The sequence below is a fragment of the Metopolophium dirhodum genome, chromosome 9 (genome assembly GCF_019925205.1).
Source record: "Metopolophium dirhodum isolate CAU chromosome 9, ASM1992520v1, whole genome shotgun sequence".
Taxonomy (NCBI): domain Eukaryota; kingdom Metazoa; phylum Arthropoda; class Insecta; order Hemiptera; family Aphididae; genus Metopolophium; species Metopolophium dirhodum.
This window is the reverse complement of record NC_083568.1, coordinates 25,302,063-25,322,202: the sequence shown is the minus strand read 5'-3', so window position 1 is coordinate 25,322,202 and position 20,140 is coordinate 25,302,063. Positions and strand designations below refer to the sequence as shown.

At 29.8% G+C, this 20,140-nt stretch overlaps 3 protein-coding genes across 3 annotated transcripts; 2 read left to right on the top strand and 1 right to left on the bottom strand.

The window, feature by feature from the left end:
* Nucleotides 1-1,912: 1,912 nt before the first annotated feature.
* LOC132951624 (uncharacterized) lies at nucleotides 1,913-2,305 on the top strand. Its single transcript, XM_061023441.1, has one exon. The coding sequence runs from the start codon at nucleotides 1,913-1,915 to the stop codon at nucleotides 2,303-2,305; it is 393 nt and encodes a 130-aa protein (XP_060879424.1).
* Nucleotides 2,306-15,106: 12,801 nt separating this feature from the next.
* LOC132953043 (protein FAM200A-like) lies at nucleotides 15,107-15,529 on the bottom strand. Its single transcript, XM_061025592.1, has one exon. It carries the CDS (start codon nucleotides 15,527-15,529, stop codon nucleotides 15,107-15,109), a length of 423 nt encoding a protein of 140 aa, XP_060881575.1.
* A 3,258-nt stretch (nucleotides 15,530-18,787) lies between these two features.
* On the top strand, nucleotides 18,788-19,812 carry LOC132952928 (uncharacterized). Its single transcript, XM_061025447.1, has one exon. It carries the CDS (start codon nucleotides 18,972-18,974, stop codon nucleotides 19,362-19,364), a length of 393 nt encoding a protein of 130 aa, XP_060881430.1. The 5' UTR covers nucleotides 18,788-18,971; the 3' UTR covers nucleotides 19,365-19,812.
* Nucleotides 19,813-20,140: the final 328 nt, after the last annotated feature.

Here is a 20,140-nt window from a genome sequence, read left to right as displayed (position 1 = left end):
AAATATATCACACGAATTTGAAATTATTAATTATTTAATGCGTTATATTCAGAGTACCGAAAGTTAATTATATGGGACCTATAGAACAGATCCACCAAAAATAATATTTGTGTAGGTGTGCATGTTTTAAAAATAACATGCTATTTAATAGTTGATGTCATAATAAATCTTCGTTCAAAAATAAATAGTAAGGTAAAACAATAGGTACAGGAAAATAGGTATGATTTATTTCTAAAAAATATACGTACCTAAGTCAATAAACTGTATAATATATTAGTTTAAAATTAACCTAGTTAAAAATAAATTAAAATATAATTTATTGACTTGTTGTGTTGTTGTTCATAAAACAATATAGAAAAGTATAGTATGGATGGTTTTTGTAAGAAGGTTTATTATGTTATAATATAATTTATTGCTAAATAACATAAAAAGGTTTGTTTTATACTAATTACACAAAGTATAAAATGAAATGGAAGTCCATTCGATCTTGCCGAATTTCGCTATCTGGATATACAGTTCATGAAATCAGTGATTTAACTACGTGGATGCAAATATATATATTAATTATTAGGATTGCAGGTTAGACATTTTGTACAATTTAAATAGAATTTCAAGTTCACTATATTTTAAATTGTTCAAAAATGAAGTAGTAATAGTTCAGCTTAATTATATTAATACATTATAAATCAACCTGCTTTAATAAAACTAATTGCATTAAACCAACACATAACATAAATTCTACTAAATATTATTATGATAATATGAATAGCAAAGATCTTATAGCTTTAGGTTCAAAAATCACTAAATTAACAGATATTTATTTACATAAAAACCATAATTTATTTAAATAATAATTAAAAATAATAAAAAATATAATTATTGATTTATATATAACTTCGATGATATTTATGTAATTATGTTAATAATGTCATTTGGAAATTAAACAGTTTTACACATTGTTTTCTTTTGTGAACTTTTGTGAAGTTTGAAAGAGGTCTGCAATAGGAGTGGTCCACTACTTATACTACTACAGAGTACTCGCTTGTATAGAAAACACCGACCTTATCACGATTATTCGGTGATTATACATGTACCTATACGCATACCATTACATACCTAGGTGCCCATTTTTTATTATTGTACAAAAAAAATCTTTATAAGTTTATATAGTTTATGTACGAAAATATCAATTTAATATGTATATGTATTCTGCAGTAGTTACCTACTAGCTACCGCATATATTACAGAATGTGATATTTGTTATTTCTTCAAAGTCTTGCATATCACCTTTAGTATTTGTTTGTAAGGGGGGCCCATAAATATATTTAAAAGGGTCTTTTTATCATCGGAAATCAATAAGAAAATTGCAATTTTTTGTAAAAGATTTCGAATAAATTGCTGTTTAAAAAATCACATCTGTTGGCTATTAATGTTTGGATTTGACATTTAGATTATATTAGAGTGATACGGACTTTTGGCACACACTATATGACAGAAATTAAATATTAAATCAGGTTGTTGTCAACATTCCACATCCCATTGCATAGGTAACCATTTAGACCCGGCCCCTAAATTACACAACTCCACGATCGCGTAACCGGCAGCCGTTTGGATATGAAAACGATATGCACACCGATAGAAATGTCAGTCAATCGGCTGTTACCCTCTGTACTTATATTATAAATTCTAATCGCAGCAGTGATACACACACACACATATACACTCACATATACACACATATACACACACACATATATTATATAATACACAAACTCATTCGACGAATCAACTTCGAGTCGCCACTGCAATAGCGACCACCGAGAAGCAGATTCCGAAATAACAGATATCGCACTGCATACAGTGTCATTTAGGTTAGGATAATAACACAACCAACAACAATAACAACAAAAATATGTTTCTATCTTACGCCGCCGTGGCCGTGTTCACTTTCGCGATTTTGTTGAATATCTTCTACTTGTACTCGCCCGTCGAATCAGCCGCAAACGGATTAATGTTCGAGTTGTGCGAGGATTGTCTGAAGTCGGAGTGCCACGCCAAAAGTAAAAGGCCGTGCATAACCAGATACGACCCTCAGTACAATTTCTCATGTTACACGTGTGATCCCGAACATGGCAACCAACAGTACTATTCCGGAGACGAATGCAAGAAGGGCTGCACGGACCCGTCAATGATGTGCATTTGTGACGGATCGTGTTACATGTGCATCGTCATACAGGGCGCCGATTTGAGTCATTACATGAATTGCACCGCACCAGATCAGCTGGAGGAACCAACTTGCGTGTAAGTTCCATAATATGGCAACGCCAACACGCACACCTTGAGATTATAATTAAAATAATATATTTTCAATTAGGATTTTTGCTCTTGAAATAAAAATAATAACACATTACATAATATTATATCATATAGTATATAAATTATAAATATACGCTTCCCATCATCGCCGTGAAGTATTTAGTATTTTTTCATTGTTTTGATTCGCGCAATATTCTCGCATAACAGGTATAGTCACCGCCGCAGTGCTTCGTCGTTGTGCATAATATATTATTATTATTATTCTGTAGCACTGTGGCAGTGGTGTGTAAACTATTTTTTAAAACTTCCCTCTCGATTGGTAATATTATAAATATTATATAAGGATGACTGTCATCCGTTTCTTGAAAATTTGTTCATTTGTGAACAAAAGAAACAATGAAAATACAAAAATTCTGTTAACTATATCATTATATTATTACCCATATTCTTTATGATTTTATCTAATATTGTATGAATATTTTTATTATAATATTAAAAATAATATACAGGGTGTCCCACTGAGATCTGACAAATGAAATAACTTATGATCTAATTAATATTTTTAAAAAATTTCTTTTAAATATAATTCATAGACTATTGCGCTACATTTTTAGTATACATTTTTTATTTTCTTATTTTTTAATACTGAAAATAAAAAACTTAAAAACTGATAAAAAAAATTTCCAAAATATCCAAAATAGCCAATTTGTAAATCTGATTTTCAGAAAAATTTATATCGTAAAAATATTTATTTAAGTCAAGTGGCTGATTTTTTACCATTTTTTTAAATATCAATATTCTTGTTAAGTAATATAGGATCTAGTTTATGTTAGAAACATTATAATTTCAAAAAATATAAATCATTTTGAAATTATTTTATATGAACATTTTGTAACATAATTTTAAAATGATTTATATTTTTTGAAATTATAATGTTTCTAACATAAACTAGATCGTATATTACTTAACAAGAATATTGATATTTAAAAAAATGGTAAAAAATCAGCCACTTGACTTGAATAAATGTTTTTACGATATAAATTTTTCTGAAAATCAGATTTACAAATTAGCTATTTTGAATATTTTGGAAATTTTTTTTATCAGTTTTTAAGTTTTTTATTTTCAGTATTAAAAAATAAAAAATAAAAAATGTATACTAAAAATGTAGCGCAATAGTCTATGAGTTATATTTAAAAGAAATTTTTTAAAAATATTAATTAGAACAAAAGTTATTTTATTTTTCAGATCTCAGTGCGACACCCTGTATAGTTAAGTTGAGAAATGCTTGTTATATTATACTATGTAATCGGTGCACCTATATATTGTTCTATACGTATTATTTAATCAATATTAAACTATTACCCCATCAAGTATATATTTTGTGCTTTATTATTTAAGTTTTTAGAAGCTCTGAGCCCTGTCGTATTCGAATTTTTTAAAGCTGCATCTGGTCAATATAAATATTAATCATTAAAAATACTATTTGCTTATAATATATACAGAGTGATTCACTAAGCATTTATGAATAGATTTATACTAGTTATACTACTACTCGATACTCGTTTGTATCGAAACAAACGACTTTATCACGATTATTTGGTGAGTATACATGAATACGCATACTATTTTCTATTATTGTACCTATACTCTATATACGTACCTATATATACAGAGTGTCCCGCGAGCATTTACCCATTGCGATATCTCCTGAGATAATAAATATGTCATAAATCTGTTTTTTTTTTTATTAGATTCACAGAGAAGGACTACACATATTTTATATTTTAATTTAATTTAATTTTTAATTTTTTAAACAATTGAAGATAGCCATTTTATAGAGTTTATTTTATATATTTTATATATCCTTGGTTGTCCCTGTCTGGTCCTCTCCTCTTCTTTCCTCGTCCGCATTGTCCGTGAAATGAGTCTTGCTATGGTGGTCCATCTGGTTAGTGACGTCTGCATGTTGCTCACGAGGTTCTCCGTTGTCAGATCATCGATCTCCATCTCAGCGCAGGCTTGTCTTCTCCAGTTGTGCCACGCATCACAGTGGAAGAACCCGTACTCCGTGGTGTCTGGGGCGTGACCGCACTGTTCACACTCGTCCGATTCTTGGATTTTAAACCGACTAAGGTAGTATGCAAAACACCCGTGTTCAGTGAGAACCTGTGTGGTGTGGATGCATACCTTAACAAAGCCACACATAAATATGAGGGATGAACCTGAGTGTCCATTTACCATTTCCGTTCGAGCACTCGGTCCACTCTCTCTGCCAATTTTTGACGAGTTCGTTCCTCGCCTCTACTTTATTTTTCCCGTTGTAGACGTCCATCCTCTCCTTCGCTAGCAAGCGGATTGGTGGGATGCCGGATATAACAGCAGCCGCCTCGTAGGAAACGGTGCTGTAGCAACACAGGGATCTTAGTTGTGACTGCCGATGGACGACTGCCAGTTTCTTCTATCCTTTTACCAACATTGATTTGTACCAAATGGGTGCTGCGTACAGCAGCCTTGACGTGACTACGCAAGCCAGCAGCTTCCTGTTTTTTTGTCTTGGCCCTCTCAGGTTTGACATATCACACGTAACCCCTGCACAACACGACGCTGAAATCTATACCACGGTCCTCACGAAACATAAACTTTTGGTTACATTTTATATTCATATTACAACCTACATGCATGGCACTTAAAATAAATAAAACCGTTTTAAATAAATTGTTTCTTTCATGAAATATGAAATCAGAATAATTATAGACTGGTTTCTGCAAAACCTTTGCCGTGATCGATGAACGCAGGGACGTGACAAAAAATAGTATGTGTGGCTCGTGCGGGAACGCAATTTCAGTCTTGGGTGAACAGCGCGACACCTTGACAAATGGGCATTTTACAACACATTTAGGGGCACATTATGTACTTGCAATGATATGAAATGTGTAATATCTTTGACCCTGGGCATAAAAATCCAAATTTCTGCGGTTCCTACTAACTATGTACTACACATTTACATACACACATCTCCCAAAACCACCCAACAGCTATATATCATCAATGGATTAACGAAAAAAAGAAAAATTTAAATGTGATATTTCATAAAAAAAATAGCCATAATTGTTTATAAAACTTTTAGTTAAGGTTGTCATTTGAAAATTAATAGGTGATAGTGGTTTACCTTATAAGCACAAGGGTGTAAAATATTAGACATTTATATAAATATAGAGAACATGAAACTTAAATTTAAAAAAGGTGGATAAGTGGATGTCGCTCTGCTGTACGGTAGGTTACAAGTGGGTCACTGTAATGGATGGTGTTAAATTTGAATTCAATGATATAATATCATTGTATAAGAAAAACGATTCTGAGCGAAAACGGTCAGTCAGCCTATGATTTTACCAAGTATATTTGATGATATTATTGTGAATAAAGTAATTTATATATAACCTATTTACGTGGAGCCTTGTTTTAAATTTTCAATCCTTAGCCATAAAAGTTAAAAATTTATAAATTTTTAACCACAAAATAATTAATAAATTATAAATTTGATAAATGTTGTCAAAATTTGAACTTTAAATGCTTATAAAAAAAAAATTGTGCCTATGTATTTTTAATATTTTTCAACTGATATTAGAACGATATATCAGAAGCCTTATATTAAATTTTCACGCATTTTTACCCAACAAATAAAAATTTATTGATATTTATAGAAAAAAAAACTAAAAAAATTGAAAACTGACAATGTCCGTAAACAGCTCAAAAAGAGTCAAAATATTTTCAACATTTTATGGTGTATAGAAAATGCTAATATAAACATTCAGTGAAATTTTCAAGTATCTACAGTCATTCGTTTTTTAATTACAATAAAATAAGAAAATTGTTACATGAGAAATCGAGTTAATATCAAATGTTGTGAAAATATAAATTTCAGACGCTCATAAAAATTTAATTTAAGTTTCTTCTAGACATTTTTTTTTTGATAAAGGTAGACAAACTTATGAGTTATCTTATATTACATTTTCAAATCTTAGATTTAAAAAAAAAAATTTTTATGAATTCTCAACTCAAAATAATTTGCTAATTTTCGTGATTTTTCCGTATTTTGTCAAAATTTGAACTTTAATGCTTATAAATAAAAACTGTGACTAAGGATTTTTAATTTTTTTCATCTGCCTTTGAAACAATAACTTAGGAGCCTTCTATTAAATTTTCAAGCTTTTTTACTCAACAGATAAAATTTTATTGATATATTTAGAAAAAAATTGAAAACTGACAATGGCCGTAAACAGCTCAAAAAGAGTCAAATAATTTTGTAAATTTTATGGTGTATAGAAAATGCTAATATAAACATTCAGTCAAAATTTCATGTCTCTACGGTCATTTGTTTTAGTGTTACACCAAAAACCAAAATCGATTTTCTCGAAAACAGATTTTGCGTAAAAATTCCCGTTTTTCCTTAATTTTTCTTTTGTTTTTCACGTCGCTTGTGAAAACTACTGGGAAATTTTTACTTTTGACCCCCCAAAGTACCAACTAGATTCACTTTCCTATCAGAAAAGTTACTATTGAAGAAAATCCAAGCACTTTTACTGTCCTAAAAGGTGATGACAGACACAAAAATAAAAAAAAAAATAAAAAATAAAAAAATAAAAACACACATCATTGTAGAATCAATACATTCATCGCTTCGCTCAGAATCTAAAAAAAAGTCAATACTTAACGAAATATTGAGTGTTTAACTTGTATACCTAGGTACTAGGAATAACTAGCAGTTATAAGAATAAGTGTCATTCAGTTTATGAGTTAAAATATTTGATTTTATCTACTGTTTTTTGTTAATTAATCTGGTTATGAAAACAGTTTATAATATTAAATTGGCTAACCTTAATTTCGTTTCTTGTAAATAAATTTGTCAACACTAATCAAAATAATTTGAAACTTGAGGAATTTAACGTTTCCAAATTTATGATGTCTAGTTAATCAAACTATTGATTATCAATCGTTATTTTGATGTCATTAACTGGTCATCTCCATAGGCGCACATTGTGTGTGAATTTAGGGGGGGGGCTGGAATAGCCAACTGTAGCCAACCGTAGCCGAATGTCAAGCGAATATGCGTTCACATTCGTTCGATAGCATTTTGTACCATTCGTTCGCGTTCCTTTAGATAATATAATATCATTTTCTACAATATGATTGCTGTTTATTGTTTAATACTTCAACGTTTAGACAAAAACTGAAACGCTGAAAAGTGCATTCATACAATACTGTTTTAATCGTGAATTCGTGTACTATAGTCCATACGTAATGGGAAAAAAAATATCCGACCCAATAAACCACAATAATTTACAAATGATTGGTGAAATACTGAAATAAATTTTATTTTGAAACTGGGGGAGCTAATTTGAAGCCTGGGAGTGCTAGGCACCCCCTAGCACCCCTCTATGTGCGCCTATGCCTATAACGTACTTTTAGATCTTAAATAAAATGTTTTTAAACAAAAATAAATCAGACGATTTTGAAATTAATAATTATTCAATGCGTTATATTCAGAGTACCGAAAGTTAATTATCTATATGGGACCTACAGAACAGATCCACCGAACATAATATTTGTGTAGGTGTTTTAAAAATAACATACTATTAAATAGTTGAAGTCATAATAAATCTTCGTGCAAAAATAAATAGTAAGGTAAACCAATGGGTACAGGAAAATAGGTATGATTCATTTATAAAAAATATACGTATGGTTTATAACAAGTCAATAAACTGTATAATATATTAGGTTAAAATTAACCTAGTTAAAAATAAATTAAAATATAATATAATTTATTGACTTGTTATGTTGTTCATAAAACAATATAGAAAAGTATAGTATGGATGGTTTTTGTAAGAAGGTTTATTATGTTATAAAATACCTACTTTATTGCTAAATAACATAAAAAGGTTTGTTTTATACTAATTACACAAAGTATAAAATGAAATGGAAATCCATTCGATCTTGCCGAATTTCGCTATCTGGATATACAGTTCATGAAATCAGTGATTTCACTACGTGGATGCAAATATATATATTAATTATTAGGATTGCAGGTTAGACATTTTTAACAATTTAAATAGGATTTTAAGTTCAATATTTATTTGTTTTTCAAAATGTTATAAAGATTATTTTAAAAAACACCAAAAAAATTTTTATTTAAATTTTTTTTAAATTGTTTCAGAATGAAGTAGTTATATAATAATAAGTAATTGATTACAGAAATGAACATTTTTAAATTTTTAAATTGTTTTTGCTAATTTTTATTTTTTTTTATGAACTTTTTACACATTATTTTCTTTTGTGAGGTTTGAAAGAGGTATACCATAACATATCTAGGTACCCATTTTTTATTATTGTACAAAAAAATCTTTATTATTTTTTATAGATTATATACGAATATATCAATTTAATATTTATATGTATTCTGTAGTAGTTGCCTCATAACTACCGCATACATTATAGAATGTGACATTTGTAATTTCTTAAAAGTTTTGTGTATTACCTTTAGTATTTGTCTGTAAGGAGGGCACATAAATATATTTAAAGGGGTCTTTTTATCATCGGAAACCAATAATAAAATTGCATTGTCATACATTTCAAATCAATTGCTGTTGAAAAAATAACATTTGTAGGCTATTATTAATGCTTAGATTTGACATTTAAATGATATTATAGCGGTACGGGTCCCGGTACGGTACTACGGGATGACTTTTGGCACACACCAAAGATATGCTCAATAATGTTTTTTGCCCACATTTAGTCCTGTTGTCTTGAACTTTATCACTTTAAACCTTTAAAAATCATAAAGTTATTATAATCTAATTATTATTATTACATATTATCATATTAATTGATAGAAATACAGTTTTTATTATTATCATTATCTTTAATTAGGTTATAGAAAATAAACTTAAGTTTCCTCTATCAATCATTATTTAAATTTTATGTTTTAATCATACCAACAAACTTTGTTCACTCGATCTATCAATATTGGATTAATGATCAAAAATGGCTGTGGATTTTATTCTTAATGATCATTGTTCTATAATATCAATACACTATTGTAAGTTGTAACATGCATTAAGCATTTTTTAGTTTGTTTTTTTGATAATTATTAAACTTAAGTGCATTGGTAAAAAGAAAAACTGATTGAGAATAATAAAAATAGATAAATTTCATTATATTATACTGTTCAAGATTCCGTACAAAATCTACGTCCAACAATATAATATGCATCATATATGCATGATGTAACTTGTATATTTAAAAAAAAAACATTTATCATGATTCATTAAAAACATTCTTTTATTGTTAAACTAAACCTCTGTGATAGTTATTACCTAAAAATATGATTGTTCATTTTATGTTCATAATTATTTATTAATTTAAATATTTATTATTACGCTTACAAATTATTATATCATACAATGGTAGTGTGCTGCGATTGTTGTACTGCTACAATACATATAATCGAAAAATGTGAAAATAATTAATTATGTCAACAAAGTTATATTCGTCCATAAACATTGTTCGCCAATTTATGTACAATACTAATCAGCTTACAATTATATTTTAAAATAATAATTATTTAAAGGTATTATTCTAATTAGAAACTTTGTTGTAGCCAAATTTTGATAAAAAGTTGTCGATTGTTGTGTTCTAATGTTTGTGCTAATGACAAATTGTTAATATAATAGAAATTGATTTTCCGTACGGTTAATAAGTAGTATGTAACGTTTGAGTATGTCTGGCACTGAGCATTTAAGTATAATATGTTAAGCACATTTTATTTAAATATTTTGTACGTGCAATACATTTTTATTTCATTATTTTTAAGATAAGTGTTTGAAATAAGTGTTTAGTGTTACATCGCCTGGTTGAAATCAGTGTTCTTGTATAGTTTTTATGTGAATATGTCAAAAAAATTGTGTGTTGTAAGTCGATAAAAAGTTTTTTGTATTTTTTTTCTTACTACAATAATTAAAATTATTGTCAGTCATTTTTTAATTTATCGAACTGTTTGATAGTATCTGATCTTTGATCCTTAATTCTATTTTTATAATTGTAACCCTTTATAATCAGTAAGTAGCAGTGGCTCAAATATGGGAGCCCCTGGGCCAAAGTCCATAGTGAAATTACAGGTTCAATTAACACATTGTATGCATATCGTGTTATGTATAAACTAATATACTATACTAGATGTCTTGGCAATGCTTTGCTATTTCTAGATTATATTATATTTATTATATTGTTAATTTTTTTTTACCGCACCGCCACAAACTTATAGCGTACAACGGGTGAACAATTAGCAATAGGAATACTAATTTTAATAAATAATATCTAATATCCAAGTGTTGGCGTATGTGGTCTAACTGATTTGTGAGGAGACCAATCGGAGCCGACCGACCGCGCGTATGAGCGGCGAGCAAGCGGATGTAAAGACGATGATATTCTCTACATCGTGGCTGCGAGTATACCTACCTATTGCTACCCATTTATGCACGCCCCTGCTCTCCCTCCCTGGCCGCGTTGCCCGTTGCGCAGCGTTGGACCCTATAAACTAATGGACAGCGCTTAGAGAGAGAAGTCAGGGGTACGATACAGAGTGAGCGAGAAAAAAAAACAAAATAGTAAAATGTATACCTACAGTTCCTTATGCGGGCTCCTTCGCTTCTTTATGTTCTTTCTCTCTCAGTTATATGGTTATATGATCGCCCAGCATTTTAAGGCAGAGCGAAGTGGAATGCGCTGCCCTGCCATTAGCTTATAAGTCTATGGTGCCACACCGGCTACGGCGCGATGGTATTTATTTTCTTATTGGTATTCTTTTGAGATTGACAAATTATCAAAAAGTAATCTACAATTTTGAAACAGTCTTGAATACGAAATTATTTTTTAGGCTATTTTTTTGGCTGATTTGAACTAGAAGTATCAAGTAGAACACTGAACAGTTTAAAGCTGGAAGATGTAGATGGTCAATTTCTTGTATTTTAATAATATAAGTTCTATAGGTCTTATTGTTTGTTGAATATTATTAATTATTGAATAAACATTAAAACATTTAATTTTCATGAAAAACACCGTAATAATTATTTGAACAACATAATTTAACTAAGATTTAACTTAAATATTGTCGGCTATTTTACGCGCTCCCACTTGTGTTATAAGTTATAACAAATCATAATAAACATAAACAAGGAAACATTGTATACGCGCTCACATTCATGGGCAGCGTTTTATCCTGCCAAAAATTAAGAGAATTACCGTTATCCTGTGTTCAAAGTTATTTTGTCGATTTTTAATTAAATATTAGGTATAATCATTGTTACGCAAATAAGTAATTACGGCTTATCTCGTATCTGTGACATATACAACATTAAATCAGTTAAAGATTATCTATTTCATAATATTATGTTAAGATACGATACCAGAGTCGTATAAAGGACGATACATATTTTTGCACATTATTGTTTTCTTTTAAGATCTATTGTGAAGTTTGAAAGAGGTGTGCTATAGGAATAGTTCACTTATACAAGTTATACTACTACCGGATACTCGTTTGTATCGAAACAAACGACATTCTCACGATTAACACGTATACTATTTTCAATTATTGTACCTATATATACAGGGTGTCCCCCGAGCATTTACCCATTGCGTTATCTCCTGAGATAATAAATATGTCATAAATCTGTTTTTTTTATTAGATTCGCAGAGAAGGACTACACATATTTTATAATTTAATTTAATATTTTTAATTTTAGATAGCCATTTTATAGAGTTTATTTTTGTAAAAATGTTGCCTTTTATTAGTTTCTAGGTAAAACGGTGAAAATCCGGTTTTTGTCCGGTTGGCGAGTCTCATCCCTTTACGACTATAATAGGTTTATCTTCACGGGACAACCTGTATACGCAAATATCGATTTAATATTATTACTTGTAAGTATTCTGCAGTATAGTTACTGTTAGTTTAGTATACCTACGGCATATATAACTGTATGCGACATTCATTATTCTTAAAAGTCTCATGTATCGCCTAAAGTATTAGTCCATGAGACTAGCACATAAATCTATTTAAAGGAGTGGTTTTATCGTCGATAATCTATAAGAAAATAGCAATTTTATGTAATCAATTTCAAATAAATTGCCGTTGAAAAATAGCATCTGTAAGCTATCACTACGTGTATTTGCCACTGAGGAGATATTAAAGTAATATGGAACTTTTGCAACACACTACACGACGAAAGTTAAATACTATAGTAAATTTGTCGTGAACAATCATTGCATAACCGGATAACTACTAAATTTAGACCCCACCAAATACACGACCTCACGACTACGTAACCGGCAGCCGTTTGGGTATAAAAACGATATGCACACCTATCGAAATGCCAGTCAATCGGATATATAAACGCACAAACGAATATTATAATCTTCATTGTAATATCGTTTATCGTACACTCTGCATCTAAAATAATATAGTTTTTACTGAAGTAGTTTATATATACATACATACACACATAAATATTATATATACACCCATTCGTCGAATAATTTCTAGTCGCCACTACAAGCGATCGACCAAGGTGCAGATTCCGAAATAACAGATATCGTACCACATATTATATAGGTTAAGATAATAACAACAATATGTTTCTGTCGTACGCCACCATGCCCATGTTCGCTTTCGTGATACTGTTGAATTTCTTCTTCTTGTACTCGCCCATTGAATCGGCGACAAAAACCTACGATACTTGCCAGAGTTATACAGCTGACACTTGCTACAGAAATTTGCACAGGCCGTGTATCTCCAGAGACGACAAGGTCTTTTGTTTCACGTGTGATATCGAAAATGGCAACCGACAGTTCTACTCCGAAGGTGAATGCAAAAGCGAGTGCAAGGACCCGAAGAAGACGTGCGTTTGTGCCGACGCGTGTTTCGTGTGCATCGCAAATGAGGACATAAAAAATGCTAATTTAGGGAAATGCAATCTGCCAATCATGGACGTAATGTGCAAGTAAGTTCCGTACGGTATGACTTTCAACCGTTTCAAGAAAATGTGTTTACCTGTGTGAAAAAAACAACGAAAATATAAAAATACTCTAAAGTATATTATTGTTATTCCATATTCTTAAGATTTTATCTACTCTATCATTTTTATTACCTATTATATTAATATATTATACATATTATGTATAATATAATAGTATATAATAGTATGTATGTTATGTATTACATAACATATAGACATATAGTTAAGTTGATAAATGTTTGTAATATTATATTATGTAATGGGTGCACCCAAATCATTTTATGTAGGTATCTACAATTTCATCAATATTAAACTATTACTCCATCATGAATATACTTTGTACTTTATTCATTTATTTTTTAGAAACTCAGACCCCGTCGTATTCAAATGTTGTAAACCTGCATCTGGTCTATACAAAAGTTGCTTATTAAAAATATTATTTGCTTGTAATCTTTACAGTGGGATTCACCAAGCATTTTTTGGAGTTGTTAAATATAATTCAAAACCATATTTCAAAATTCTTGACATGTTTTGCTCTTTCTATTCAACGTTTAATACTGTACCTCTGCATAACACGACGATGGAATCTATACCACATTCCTTACGAAAAATAAACTTTTGGTTACATATTATATTCATATTATAACTTACATGCATGACACTTACAAAAAATAAAACTGTTTTAAATAAATCATTTCTTTCATGAAATAGGAAATTAGAATTATAGACTGGTGTCTGCAATATCTTTGCCGTGATCGAAGAACGCAGAGGCGTGGGTCGTGAAGAATGCAATTTCAGTTTTGGGGGAACTGCGCGACATCCTGCCAAATGGACAATTTGCAAAATATTTAGGGGCGCAATATAAGCTTACTGTACTTGAGATGATTTGAAAAGTGTAATATCTTTGACCCTGGGGCATAAAAATCCAAATTTCTTAGGTACATTACTGACTATGTACTACACATTTACATACACACACCTCCCAAAACCACCTAAATTTGCGGAGCTATATCTCATCAAAGGATTAACGAAAAATAAAAATTTGAATGTGATAATTCATAAAATAAATAGCCATAATTGTTTATAAAAATTTTAGTTAAGGTTGTCATTTGAAAATTAATAGGTGATAGTGGTTTACCTTATAAGCATAAGGGTGTAAAATATTAGACATTTATATAAATATAGAGAACATGAAACTTAAATTAAAAAAAAAAAGTCAATACTTTACGAAATAATGAGTGGTAAACAGTAAAAGAATCAACTTGTATAAGTACTAGCAATTACTAGCAATTACAAGAATAATGTCATTCAATTTTTGAGTTAAAATATTTGATTTTATCTAGGTACTGTTATCTGTTAATAAATCTGGTTATGAAAACAGTTTATAATATTACATTGGCTAACCTTAATTTTGTTTCTTGTAAATAAATTTGTTATCACTTAAGACTGGATTTATATGTTTTTTACATATTATGCAGTCTTATGAGAGTAAAAAATGTGGATGATTCGTTCGATTCCGAATGCGTAAAACAAAGTTTTTTTGCATATTTGAAAATATTTCATAGGTTAGAGCAGCGGTTCTCAAACTTTTTTTTTCGCGTACCGCTTAAGTATATTATCAATCAGTCGGGTACCACTTATGATTAAAAATAGAACAATACAAACTTTACATAGTTAAATTTGTTAGTGTTTAAGATAAATTAAGATATGAATTAAATAACAAATTTTCAATGAGAACCATGGATTTGTAGATTTGATATTAGCGATGAAATATCTGGTTCAGTGTTACTTAATTTTAAGCGTAAATTTGGTTCGAGATTCAGTTTGTTTCGAAACTTGTTTTTTACTTCGATCATTGAGGAGAATCCAGTTTCGCAAAGATAAGTGGTTGTGAATGGTAATAAAAATAACAATGCTTTTTTAGACAGCAACGAATATTCGTTTTTTATCTTTATCCAAAACTCACCCAATTCTAGTTTAGTAAATTCCATTTTAAAACTTTCATCACATGACAATTTTATCAAAGACTCTTTTTCATTGTTTGTTATTGTCTTAGGAATATCATCCAAACCCAAAACGAATGGGTTTCTTATCCAAAAAAATTCAGAATAATCTTCATTAAAATATTCTTCAAACGTCTTTTTTAGCATTTTACAATGGTGTTTTATGTTTTTTATAAGATCAGCTTCCACTTGAAGTTCGTGTTCTGTCACAAATTGTTCCAAATTAGGAAAAGACTTAAGCTCACTAAGAAAGACGCTTCCACTGCTTTTTCAGTACTACCGCTAAAAGATGATATAATTTTCTTCGAGCTTTTCATCCCTGACAATTTTCGAACGAAATAGTCCTTTGGTTTGTTTTCTAACGTCGAATGTTTTGTAGAAAGGTGACGTTTTAATAAGGGCGGTTTCATACTTTGGTTAGAAAGAATTTCAAAACAGATAACACATTGAGGCCGAGGCTCATTGCTTACGTCTATAACCGTGAATCCAATATTAATGTAGGTACTCAGGATCATATTTCCTTACACATTTTCTTATTTTCATAGGATTAGTCACATTTTGACTTGCGCTTTCCCACTTTGAAGCAGAACTTACTGAACCGTTTTCAGACGTAGATTTATTGTCTGTTGCTCTATTTAGCCACTTATGCATGTTTTTACTTTTTTAGTACTGATATAAAATAATGTACGATGTAAATTGTAATTATTATAAACACAAGTCAAGTAAGAACGTAAATATTTAAAGACATAAACTCAACTGTTTACGTTGACTAACACCAACAAACTAAACGGCCGCTGCCGAAGAGAAAATATTTAGTACTGATATAAAATAATCAGAATATATACGTACATACGCGATAAATATCAACGATTATACCTATACGATATCTTATTTATTGACGTATTTTCCGTGAAATCTAACCTTTATTATCTGAGTATTAAAAAAAACACACGACATTGTAAATGTCATCGCTACGCTGAGAATCTAATATTTGTTTTTAATTTTCCGTCCTACCACCATATGCGGCCTTCCGCGTACCACCATGTAGTCTTTCACGTACCACTAGTGGTACGCGTACCACAGTTTGAGAACCGCTGGGTTAGAGAATATTTAACCCATTTAGCATATTTTGGAATATTTCGTAAATTGTGAGAAAAAAATTGTATTTATTTTGAATTTTAATATTACGGTACCCAGAAAAATGTTTTAAACATTTACAATTTTTATTTTTTTATTTGTAGCTCTCACTAAAGTGCAATAGTATTCCATTAGAATACGCAACTTTTAATACCTAATTTATACTTCACTATTAAAATAATCATGAAAAAAAAATTTTTTGAAATGCATATTTAGGCAAATAATGGCGTTTATTGATTATTTTTGCATGTTTTTTAAATTTTTAAGAGAATATAATGAGAATATTTGAAAGTTTTTTAGAGAATATTAGCATCATAGTTTAGGTGTTTTTAAGAGAATATAAATCCGGTCTTTAATTATCACTAATCAAAATAATTTCAGAAATTTAATGTTTCCAAATTAATGATGTTTATTTTATCAAACTATTGATCATCGGCTTAATCGTTATTTTGATGTCATTAATTTGTCATCTCACCCAAAACATCAACATACTTGGGAGTTCCTATAACGTACTTTTAGATCTTAAATAAAAATATATCACACGAATTTGAAATTATTAATTATTTAATGCGTTATATTCAGAGTACCGAAAGTTAATTATATGGGACCTATAGAACAGATCCACCAAAAATAATATTTGTGTAGGTGTGCATGTTTTAAAAATAACATGCTATTTAATAGTTGATGTCATAATAAATCTTCGTTCAAAAATAAATAGTAAGGTAAAACAATAGGTACAGGAAAATAGGTATGATTTATTTCTAAAAAATATACGTATGGTTTATAAAAAGTCAATAAACTGTATAATATATTAGGTTAAAATTAACCTAGTTAAAAATAAATTAAAATATAATATAATTTATTGACTTGTTATGTTGTTCATAAAACAATATAGAAAAGTATAGTATGGATGGTTTTTGTAAGAAGGTTTATTATGTTATAATATAATTTATTGCTAAATAACATAAAAAGGTTTGTTTTATACTAATTACACAAAGTATAAAATGAAATGGAAGTCCATTCGATCTTGCCGAATTTCGCTATCTGGATATACAGTTCATTAAATCAGTGATTTCACTACGTGGATGCAAATATATATATTAATTATTAGGATTGCAGGTTAGACATTTTGTACAATTTAAATAGAATTTCAAGTTCACTATATTTTAAATTGTTCAAAAATGAAGTAGTTATAGTTCAGCTTAATTATATTAATAAATTATAAATCAACCTGCTTTAATAAAACTAATTGCATTAAACCAACACATAACATAAATTCTACTAAATATTATTATGATAATATGAATAGCAAAGATCTTATAGCTTTAGGTTCAAAAATCACTAAATTAACAGATATTTATTTACATAAAAACCATAATTTATTTAAATAATAATTAAAAATAATAAAAAATATAATTATTGATTTATATATAACTTCGATGATATTTATGTAATTATGTTAATAATGTCATTTGGAAATTAAACAGTTTTACACATTGTTTTCTTTTGTGAACTTTTGTGAAGTTTGAAAGAGGTCTGCAATAGGAGTGGTCCACTACTTATACTACTACAGAGTACTCGCTTGTATAGAAAACACCGGCCTTATCACGATTATTCGGTGATTATACATGTACCTATACGCATACCATTACATACCTAGGTGCCCATTTTTTATTATTGTACAAAAAAAATCTTTATAAGTTTATATAGTTTATGTACGAAAATATCAATTTAATATGTATATGTATTCTGCAGTAGTTACCTACTAGCTACCGCATATATTACAGAATGTGATATTTGTTATTTCTTCAAAGTCTTGCATATCACCTTTAGTATTTGTTTGTAAGGGGGGCCCATAAATATATTTAAAAGGGTCTTTTTATCATCGGAAATCAATAAGAAAATTGCAATTTTTTGTAAAAGATTTCGAATAAATTGCTGTTTAAAAAATCACATCTGTTGGCTATTAATGTTTGGATTTGACATTTAGATTATATTAGAGTGATACGGACTTTTGGCACACACTATATGACAGAAATTAAATATTAAATCAGGTTGTTGTCAACATTCCACATCCCATTGCATAGGTAACCATTTAGACCCGGCCCCTAAATTACACAACTCCACGATCGCGTAACCGGCAGCCGTTTGGATATGAAAACGATATGCACACCGATAGAAATGTCAGTCAATCGGCTGTTACCCTCTGTACTTATATTATAAATTCTAATCGCAGCAGTGATACACACACACACATATACACTCACATATACACACATATACACACACACATATATTATATAATACACAAACTCATTCGACGAATCAACTTCGAGTCGCCACTGCAATAGCGACCACCGAGAAGCAGATTCCGAAATAACAGATATCGCACTGCATACAGTGTCATTTAGGTTAGGATAATAACACAACCAACAACAATAACAACAAAAATATGTTTCTATCTTACGCCGCCGTGGCCGTGTTCACTTTCGCGATTTTGTTGAATATCTTCTACTTGTACTCGCCCGTCGAATCAGCCGCAAACGGATTAATATACGAGTTGTGCGAGGATTGTCTGAAGTCGGAGTGCCACGTCAAAAGTAAAAGGCCGTGCTTAACCAGATTTGATCCTCAGTACAATTTCACATGTTACACGTGTGATCCCGAACATGGCAACCAACAGTTCTATTCCGGAAACGATTGCAAGAAGGGCTGCACGGACCCGTCGATGATGTGCATTTGTGACGGATCGTGTTACATGTGCATCGTCATACAGGGCGCCGATTTGAGTCATTACGCGAATTGCACCACACCAGATGAGCTGGAGGAACCAACTTGCGTGTAAGTTCCATAATATGGCAACGCCAACACGCACACCTTGAGATTATAATTAAAATAATATATTTTCAATTAAGATTTTTGCTCTTGAAATAAAAATAATAACACATTACATAATATTATATCATATTATAGTATATAAATTATAAATATACGCTTCCCATTATCGCCGTGAAGTATTTAGTATTTTTTCATGATTTTGATTCGCGCAATATTCTCGCATAACAGGTATAGTCACCGCCGCAGTGCTTCGTCGTTGTGCATAATATATTATTATTATTATTATTCTGTAGCACTGTGGCAGTGGTGTGTAAACTATTTTTTAAAACTTCCCTCTCGATTGGTAATATTATAAATATTATATAAGGATGACTGTCATCCGTTTCTTGAAAATTTGTTCATTTGTGAACAAAAGAAACAATGAAAATACAAAAATTCTGTGAACTATATCATTATATTATTACCCATATTCTTTACGATTTTATCTAATATTGTATGAATATTTTTATTATAATATTATAAATAATATATTATAGTTAAGTTGAGAAATGCTTGTTATATTATACTATGTAATCGGTGCACCTATATATTGTTCTATACGTATTATTTAATCAATATTAAACTATTACCCCATCACGTATATATTTTGTGCTTTATTATTTAAGTTTTTAGAAGCTCTGAGCCCTGTCGTATTCGAATTTTTTAAAGCTGCATCTGGTCAATATAAGAATTAATCATTAAAAATATTATTTGCTTATAATATATACAGAGTGATTCACTAAG

Coding starts and splice junctions, on each gene's coding strand:
- LOC132953043 (XM_061025592.1), bottom strand. CDS start 15,529: ATGCTAAAAAAGACGTTTGAAGAATATTTTAATGAAGATTATTCTGAA.
- LOC132951624 (XM_061023441.1), top strand. CDS start 1,913: ATGTTTCTATCTTACGCCGCCGTGGCCGTGTTCACTTTCGCGATTTTG.
- LOC132952928 (XM_061025447.1), top strand. CDS start 18,972: ATGTTTCTATCTTACGCCGCCGTGGCCGTGTTCACTTTCGCGATTTTG.